The 10,000-nt window shown below is 39.1% G+C and overlaps 1 protein-coding gene and 1 pseudogene across 1 annotated transcript in view; one reads left to right on the forward strand and one right to left on the reverse strand.

The window, feature by feature from the left end:
- LOC137972462 (uncharacterized) overlaps window positions 1-6,449 on the reverse strand; it is a 22,971-nt gene extending 16,522 nt beyond the window's left edge. The window contains exons 1-4 of the mRNA XM_068819210.1: window positions 6,213-6,449; window positions 5,852-5,904; window positions 2,291-2,362; window positions 552-653 (exon numbers count right to left, since the gene is read on the reverse strand). Coding sequence (XP_068675311.1) covers window positions 552-653; window positions 2,291-2,362; window positions 5,852-5,904; window positions 6,213-6,276 — 291 coding nt within the window. The 5' untranslated portion in view covers window positions 6,277-6,449. The remainder of the gene's footprint in view (window positions 1-551; window positions 654-2,290; window positions 2,363-5,851; window positions 5,905-6,212) is intronic.
- A 262-nt stretch (window positions 6,450-6,711) lies between these two features.
- LOC137973180 (cell division cycle protein 16 homolog pseudogene) overlaps window positions 6,712-10,000 on the forward strand; it is a 4,237-nt pseudogene continuing 948 nt past the window's right edge.

Below are 10,000 nucleotides of genomic sequence, written 5' to 3' on the forward strand. Positions count from 1 at the left end.
AACTGTGTGAGGAATTTTTGAAATGTTAAGAATTAATTAAGGAAATATCACCCACAAAATGCTGATATTTGGCAAAATTTTACATTAGAGGAAGTCAATCTTGAAAACCAAAAATAACCAAAAGAAACTTGCACTTAAAACTTGAAAAAATTAAACCAAAGTTTATGCTAACCCTGGATTAAGTTAATCGGTTTTCGAACAAACGGGCCCTGGAGTTCAGACAATGGACAGGTGCAAAATGTGAGAGGACGATATTAGCATGCAATAAAAACAAGCCAGGCCTCATTACTATTCTTCATAATTATAAATAATTCTAACGAGGAGTGTTTTAGTGGGTTTAAAACTCATGCAATGTGGTGTTTTATCAGACGAGTGTTTTTATAGGCTGTTAGGCTCAAAAATCAACCATACTATTTATAAGTTTTGGATGGCAGGTGTTAAACAAAGGTACCAGTTTTAGGCATCAATGAGAGGAACATCATGCAATAGTTGTCACATATTTTATTGCATTCTGATGTAGACTGGGATTACTACATGCTTATGATACTTGCCTGAGTTTTTTCATCAACAATTCTTATGCCCTTCAAGTTGACATACATCAGAACCTTCTGTTTGTGTTCACCACTTTCTTTGTTTAATTTAAGTGCTTGCATCTGCAATAAAATACCAAGAGAAAAGAGGTTTAGTCCCTTTCAGCAAATATAATAATATTCCTCTCTATATTAAAACTTTCACAATAAAAGCATAAGTCACCCCCAAAACTGCCTGAAGATTTTACTAGGCTACTTAAAAAAAAATTTCAGTTAACAATAAAAGGCCAATAACAAGGCTGCCGTGGTCATGAATGAAGTTTCATAGGTAGAAAAACCAGACAGAGCTGAATAACTGACACCACAAATTAAGGAAGACTTTGGAAAATAATGCATAGAAACTGAAACCCAATGGTTACTAACACCAGCTTGACCCTTTCAGATTCCCTGTGGAAACCCTGATTTATATCTATAACATCAGAGCCTTGTATGGTTTACAAATCACTTTCATCAAAGGCTTGCTTTGCTTAGATTCTTAAATAAATCAAGACTGAGATAATTAACAACTATTCACTGAAGTGGCTAGTGGTGGGCATTAACCAAGCCACGAAATCACAAGGTAAATATCCACCACTAGCCACCTCCACTTTTGGTGTATAGTTGTTTTACTTAATTAGTATACACTAAAACAGTGAGATGACATAGCACAAACACAGATGACTTCCATACATTTGTTCCTGCAACAATTACAATATTTTCTGATGCAAATCCTGCGCGAGATGCTTGGAAGCGAATAGCAAAGGATATTTGGAGTTTGAGTAGCCAATCAGTTTGTGCCTTCAATGCTATATCCACTGCTTTAGTATATACTAACAAACATCAGCCTCCTTCTTACAAGACAATACACCTGAAATTCCCTTGAATGGGGAATATGAGGATTGCTTTACGAGGAATCTTTTCTCTTGTTATAACATGAAGCCATTTAAACAATGTTAGAGTCAGTTTCAATCGAGTGTCGTAAAACCAAAACCAAAATAATTACTTTGGCCAATCAAAAAGGACGGAGACAATCCAGTAAACCAATCATAACTCGAAATAATTACACGTAGCCGACACAAAGCACGGGACAATGTGCATGCACAAGCCACGATTGGTTTTGGTTTGACTTCTGAATGGTCGAAAAAATGGCGCGAAAACTCAGAACTAATCCCTGAGTGAAGTAATGCAAAACCAAAGCAATTCCCTAATTACTTTTGACCCTCAACTGAAAACCACTCTATAACATGAAGTTAAAACCAGCCCTCCTGATCAAAGAAAGAGAATCAACTCATGGGTATGCTTTAACAACAGCTAGATTTACTCAAAAAATATGTCCCCATTAACCCTTTAACTCCCAAGAGTGACACTTATAGATTTTACTCTGTCTATTAAACGCCAGACGATTTTACTAGTCAATGGGGAACCCCACAGGAGTGAAAGGGCTAAGGCCCTGGCTTCCTTCCGACCTTCATTAACCCTCCCACAGCCAAAGATATTAAGTACTTGCACTCTTCTTAACTTGTAGACAATTGTTTATGCAAGGGTCAGCTGAACAAAGTACAAGTGCCAGATCTTGGGAGATCTAACCAGCTGATAATTTGTTGACTAAAAACAAAATAATAATGCAAGGCTGGTTGGATGGCTGTGAGGATATGTGAGGATATGTGAAATTGACTGTAAGTCTATTTACCAAAACTGGTGTGTCTGCTAAACTATAATACCTTCAACTTTTTGATTGCTTCAGTGCAAACAGAATCTCCCTTTGCACTGGTTACATCTACTGAACCAACTATCTGAAATGCAAATAAACGAAAATTCTATGAGCATACATAACATACATACATAGGTTTACTTGAGCAGGTTACAAAATAGGCAAGGCTTAAGTCCTGGCCCCAGTTGTTCAAAAGGTGGATAACCCTATCCAACGGATAAACCACTATCCATTGGATAGCGCAATTGGTTTTGCTAGTGTTTATCCACTGGATAGTGATTTATTCGGTGGATAGCGCTATCCATCGTTTGAACAACTGGGGCCTGATCATCTAAGCTAAAATGTATTAATTAGTTACTGAGATAATATGAGAATTTCTTACATAAGTCAAACAATGAGATTGGCCTCTATAGTAGTATTACAATCTAAAAATATTTTAAGTCCACTGACCTAAAAGAAATGCTACAGGAAGCTTTCTCAAAACTTATGGTTTTTAGAAAGTTCTTGTTTTCACTAATTAACCTCTTAAAATAACTTAGAGTAGTAGAGTTTTTAACAGAATTAGGGAGGAGGTTCCAACAAAGGACAGCTCTGTGCTTAAAAGAGCCCTTTCGGGCTACAGGTCTAATTGTTAAATAGTCTGTTGATATAAAACGAAATTGTTGGGTTCCAGAGAGCTGTACTTCTGACATTGGAACTGTGAGTTTCTCTGGGTAAGCCATGGATAATTTTAGTTGCTCTCTGTCAGATGAATGAAGTCCATATCATCCAACAAAGATTGAGATCACAAGCCCCACACAACAATACCCTACAAAACACTTGGTAAAGTAAATGGTTTGCAGGACCATCGTTAGCGAGAACTTGATCCGTATCAAGACAGCGACTTTCTTGCTGAAGGAGTCACAAACATTCTTAGTATGTTCTTGCCATGAAAGCTTGTTATCGATGGTTAATCCAAGGCATTTACTTGAAGCTTTATATTCAATGGTACTATCACCATATCATAGGTGTGGCAAAGGGCCAGTAAAGGTCTGGTTGGAGATAATCATGGCTTCTGATTTAGAATCATGGGCTACAAGTCTGTTTGATAAACACCAGGTGTAAACCTCATCCAATATAGATTGTAGCGTACGAATGATATCATCCACGTTCTCACAAAATAGTGTAGATAGTTGTATCATCAGCAAATAAATACAGTTCCCCACTAGTTATTGATTCAGCAAGATCGTTAACAAAAATAATATTATTGAGGATAACTTGGGTCCCCTTATTGCCCCTTGGGGTACCCCAAACCTGACTATTGTGGACTCTGACTTGTTTCCTGCAATTTGAACGAACTGTTGACGCATTGACATGTAGTCAGCAAGCCAGGAAAGCAAATTGCCTGAGAATTACCAATGGTTTTTAGCTTTTCTAGTAAAATTGTGCGGTTCACAGTGTCAAATGCTTTCTGGAATCTATGAAGAGAACACCAACTTTTAACCTGCGATCAAGTATACTTTTCTTGAGACAGGGCGCTAAAAAGTACGCCTGATACAATTTCTTAACAAGTCGTCCGCCGCCCACCTGTCAAGACTGATGTTATCATGTGTCATGCTATAAATGTGAGCCAATCAGATTTTATCGGAAATTACCTGCACGCTGCGATTCAAGTAAAGACGCGACAAAAACAAAATAGCACTCTGGTTTTGATGTCTGCAATCAAAGCTATTTCTGCAAATCCTGCTTGACAGTTGGTGTGGTTTCTCTGTTCAAACCATCATGGAACAAAGAATTTCGAGATCAAATGGCAAAAAAAGCCCGAATTCGTCATGTCATCATCAGGCGCAATTAACAGTACAATAAACTTTATTTTAACTCGAATATTTGAGATGCCAATAAAAGATGCTATGAAAATAGATATGAGGAAAATGGACTTTGAGAAATTCTAGTTTTTCAGCAGCAGCTACTCAGCTATCATTTTGTTAGAAGTGTGTTCAGATTGTTCAGCGATTCTGTAAACAGTGTTGAATTTCTCTGTCAAGCTCGGATGATTCCCCGAATGTGGCAGTCCTAAAGTTCTATTCGGTTTTTTTTGGATTCGCAACTTGTTGCTTCCGAATATATTCCAAAGGACTTGCCACAACTACAAACGTTTTCGAGTTGGTGGAAGAAGAACGATGCATTTCCTCCTAGAATGTTTGGGCCTGTATTAATAACACTATTGCCAATTCCTGTAGGAAGTACAACTGTAATGTCTTCTTTTACACAAACCATTCTTCGGATGCATTCTCTTCCCTCTTTTTTTTGAAAAAAAAAATCTGAAGTCGAAGCAACAGCTGCTGTAAACAGAGCCTAAACATCACTCGTGTTCAAATCCTTCTCGGCGGCCATAATTTCATCAGCTGTTAACCGATTTACAAAAAGTATGATTTGCAATTCTGCAACCAATCGGAGCGAGGCTCCAAGAGCTCTATTGTTTTTCGGCCAAATTCAGAGTAAAGTCCAGATTCTGGACTACGGGCAGATGACTCGTTAAGAAATTGTATCAGGCGTACCTTTTTGAACCATGTCTAAGGAAAAGTACGTCTGATCGCAGGTTAACCAACTTTAAGACCGTTATCCAGGGTACTTCTCCATGTTTCTGTTAGGTGGAGTAAAAAGCTCTCTGTAGAGCAGTCCTTTCGAAATCCCCACTGCCTGGGACTTAACAAGCCATGTGTTTCCAGGTAGCTGTTTAAGGTGTCACAAACAACATATTTGAAGATCTTTCCTGGTATAGTGAGAAGGGATATAGGTCTGTAGTTGTTGACATCAGTTGGCGAACCTTTCTTGAAAATGGGATTAACACGTGACAATTTCCAGATTGATAGAAAAGATGAGTCATTCACACTCTTATTGAAGAACGGTAAGAGACTGTGAGCAGCAGAAGGCAACGAGGGAAGATCCAGTTGAAGGATGTTATGCATTAAGAATTCTTGGTTGTTTACCATTTACCACAAAAATCCAGAAATCTCGGTTGGAATGTAAATGGTAAGCCTATTTTGGTCTTCCCAAACTGAAAATTTCCGGAGAAAACGGATTTCTTGAAAGGTAGTCCAAAATTCCCAAACAGAATTTCCAAACGCAAAACAAGTTTACGATTTGCATTCCCCAACAATTTTGCCTCCCTCCAGACTCTCTCGGTAACCTTGAACGGAGTTTGTAAATGGTACATGCCAATCCCAACTAAATTTCCTATTCAGGAGTTTTTGCTTACCATTTGAACAAACCTAGTACCAACCAGTGTCTGCTTGTACACTGTAAATGGTAAACAACCCTTGTAATCCGTTGGCTTGACATTTCAACATGGGCCGCCAGCCCCAACTCGGAATGCGGTTCTTAAACTAATGTTCAGCTATTATTGTTGTTTTGCAGGTATATCATTATTTTATATATTTGCAGTCACAATAAATACCAGCAGGAAAGATAACTGAAAACACGTACACTTCACTGTTGTAAAGCAACTTTTTGCGTAAAGAATAAGTTTTAACGTTCAAGACAATTATCTAATTGCATGAATAATTATGAAAAGAATGATGCTGCTCCCAACCTTGCACTTGAACTTGACTCCTTCTCCACGAAATCGATGATCGTTCAATGGGGCTACATGTAAGTTCCCCACACATGGAAATGGATAGGATAAAAAATAACTGTTAAATGGACAAATCAGGCCCTCCACATAAACAGGGCAGCTTACTCGCGAAGATAAACAACGGAAACATAAGCTTACTTAAGCTTAAATTATCTTGACATTTGAATTTTGCTGGAAGAAACCGACCAAATTTTGAAGGCAATTGTATTTTAACTAGGCGCAATAATTTCTCTAAATTGAAAGAAAAAAAAGACTAAGAAATAAAATCCAGCATTGCAAAACAGCGGAAAAGACAACATACACAAGAAGTCATTCACACCTTTTGATTGCCTCGGTCTTGACGGAGCTTTTCCCTTACCGCCTTTCTTCTCTCCGGATGACATTGCAGAAATGTTTGCTTCTATCTTTCCAAATTCCAACAAAAGCACATCACCAGGCCTGTTTTAAAAAACACACGTTTTGGCTAAGGGATTCACATCCCATACAAATAGAAACACACTAATGAAAGCGGACAATATCATATATCACTTCGGCCATTTTACGTCTTGTCCACAACAACGGCAGTGAAGTCGTTGTTAGGGGAGAGGACACGGTCATGTTCAACCTAACAGAATTGAGTAAAAAATTCAATTTTAATTAATAATATTTAAGTAACTTAATATTTCAAAGACTCTGTTTACACTTCTATGAGAGGAAACCCAAGACTAAAACATGACTTACAAAGCAAGAGATGTCACATTAAGCGTTTTTACTTTAACTCCACTCCCGTGGGGATTGTTTTGTGCCAACAATGCATGCAAGCGGTATTTCCACAAAATCCAAAATGGCCTCTGGCGGGAAGGTTGATATTTCTCAACTTCGAAATCTTGTCCGTCAATATATAGACACGCATTTGTACAAAACAGCATTGTTCTGGGCAGACAAAGCCCTTTCCTTGTCCAACGGAGACATCCAAGATGTCTACTGGTTCGCCCAAACGCTATTCTTGACTGGTCAATTCCACAGAGCAGCACATGCGCTGCGGACTCGAGGGGTCATACAAACCACCCTTGCTTGTCGCTATCTCGCTGCAAAGTGCCATGCGGAGCTTAAACAGTGGCAAGAAGCGTTAGAGATCTTGGAAATGGAGCAAAAAGAGTCAGGAGACAAGGATCTTCAAGCAGAGATATGTTTTGTTGGGGGGACCAAGAAACTCGAGAGTGCAGTTTGCTTGCTTAAGGGAAGGGCCTACGAGGCAATGAACAACAGAGGTTTAGCCACCGATTGTTACAAAGATGCTCTTAAAAGCGACGTGCACTGCTTTGAAGCCTTTGATTTGCTTATTTCTCATCATATGCTTACTGAGAAGGAAGAAAGAGAACTATTGATTTCTCTTCCCTTTTCAGAACAGTGCATGCCGGAAGAGGTTGATTTAGTAAAATTCTTGTATGATAGTAAAACAAAGAAATATTCTAAACCTATTGACCCCAAGCTGCCTCCCGGACTTGAGTCTCTACATGATAATCTGGATGTAGTTGCTGCTATGGCTGAGCGACACTTTTACAACTGCAGTTACAGTGATTCGTATAAGATGACTTCAGCAGTCCTAAGCTCTGATCTGTACCATGAGGCAGCCTTACCCATTCACATCACATGCCTGGTTGAATTGAAGAAAACAAACGAGTTATTTTTCCTGGGACACAAGTTAGTGGACAACTATCCACAGAAAGCCGTTGCCTGGTATGCTGTTGGGTGCTACTACTTTGTAATAGAGAAATACGAGCAAGCACGCAGGTACTTTAGTAAAGCTACAACCCTGGAACAGGTCTATGGCCCAGCATGGCTTGCATTTGGTCATGCATTTGCTGCAGAAGGTGAACATGACCAAGCAATGGCAGCCTACTTCACGGCATCCAAACTGATGCCTCGATGTCACTTGCCACTTCTTTACATTGGTCTTGAATATGGCAAGACAAACAATGCTAAACTGGCTGAGAGGTTCCTTGAGCAGGCTTTGGTTCTTTCTCCAGATGATCCCTATGTGAAGCAGGAAATGGGTGTTATAGCTTTTCAAAACGGTGATAACGTCCTCGCTGAGAGGTATTTCAAAGAAGCTCTACAGAAAGCAGAGATGAGCCGTGGAGAAGTTTTGGCTGAAACATGGGAAACCCTTCTCAATAATCTTGGCCATGCTTGCCGCAAACTGGGAAGGTACCAGGAAGCGATACGGTACCATAAGCAGGCACTTGTTTTGATACCAAATAAAGCGTCCTCCTTTTCTGCCCTTGGATTTGTGAACAGTCTTCTTGGGAATCATCATGAGGCTATTGACTACTTCCACAAGGCTTTGGGCATACAGCGAGAAGATACATTTAGTGTTCACATGCTTGGCGAAACTCTTGAACAGTTAACCCTGGAAGCCAATGCACAGGAGAAAGAGAATAATGATATGAGCATTGAAATGGATGAGAGATCTGATGATGAAAGTGACTGATTGAATATAAATTTAGCATTGCTGCATTGATTATTTAGCTCAATCTCAGTTGAATCAGGAATAGAATAATGATTTTCTCTTCAAACAGGAACTAAACCCGACTCTTAGAAGCGAGCTAAAAGAGAGAACTTTATGTCAATTGAGACTTAGGGTTAGGGTTAGACTAACCCTAACCTAACCCTTAACCTTAGGGATTGAGACTTTTAGATTTTACTCTGCCAATTAAATAAACAGAATTAATTATATTGGAGGGTAATATGAAGTGCTATTTTATACCCATTCAAACCATGGGTGCATTATCCCTACTAATGGAATTGGGCCCATAAAAGGACAGAGAAAAACTCTGATCAGTGTTCCCACCCGGGTCAGAGTTTTTCTCTGTCCTTGAGTGGGCCCAATTCCATTAGTAGGACTAACACTTTAATGGTTTACATTGGTAGAAAATGACACTTCACATTACCCTCCAATATAGTTAATTCTGTTGAAGTATAAGTGCTACACGGCCATCGTTTGCAAAAATGTAACCCTTCCTTGTACTTGATTCTATGATCTGTCTGATTAGGGAAATCCCAAAGTAGCATGTACATGTACATGTAGTCTGATCATCATCATCATCATCAAGTGCTACATGGCCTTCCTTGAACTAATAAATAAGCACCAGACGATTTTACTCGTTAATGGGGGGGAGGTGGGGGGAAATGTAAAGTTCAGGAGTCAATGGGTATTCCGGCCACTTGAAAATTGGGGGTTCCCAGCCTTAACATCTATTTGGAGATTATGGTGCAATGTGCATTAGCTTGCAACTGTACTGGATTCAAGGATATGCCTTAGTTAGTGGCTAGAGTTTGTATGGATTCACTTTCCCATTGTCAGATGCCTGCCCACGTAAAGCCATGTTTGGTGATGAATAGTCTTTCCATATGAAAGAATGTAAAATTATCCTTATTGGATAGTTAATGTAAAACACTTATAAATCTACCAAATTCATAACTGCAAACATTGGAAAATGGTTTGGTTTTGTGTAAAATAGAAAAATTGTTAATGGTTCAAAATTATTTTGGATCAGACACCTGACCAGAAAAATGAAGTGGAAGACTTCAGGAAATTTATAGTGCTACACTGATAGTGGCCTCCCACGCAGATGTCCTTAGGGCTTCATCAAGAAGAAACCCTAAGGACATCTGCATGGGAGGTAACACTGATAGTAACCCCAGCTTGACTCCTTTGGATTCCCTATCGCTTCTTCACTTATCTGGAAGGCTGAGCAGTTTTTAAAGGTTTGGGGAATTAAATTACTAAGTTGATATGAAACTTAAACCAAGTGATTTTGCTCTAAGAAAAGTTACTTAAAAAGTGACCCTGACATGATTTAACACAGCTGGACACCAAAGTTACTGTGGATATGGAAATTAATGTTTAATATACAATGTACACACACCTAAGTAAATGCACTCTACTACTCTATTTTCAAATTTACAGTGTATAATTGTAGCTACTGTATTTATTTGATTAAGCGCCCAACTTTGAATAAGCGCCCACCTCGAATAAGCACCCACCCTGAAGGTAGAAAAAGTCAATAAGCGCCCACCACCCCACCCCCAAGGACAGATTACCTGACACCCATCCAGCAAGCC

Source organism: Montipora foliosa, chromosome 10 (genome assembly GCF_036669935.1).
Source record: "Montipora foliosa isolate CH-2021 chromosome 10, ASM3666993v2, whole genome shotgun sequence".
Classification (NCBI taxonomy): Eukaryota; Metazoa; Cnidaria; class Anthozoa; order Scleractinia; family Acroporidae; genus Montipora; species Montipora foliosa.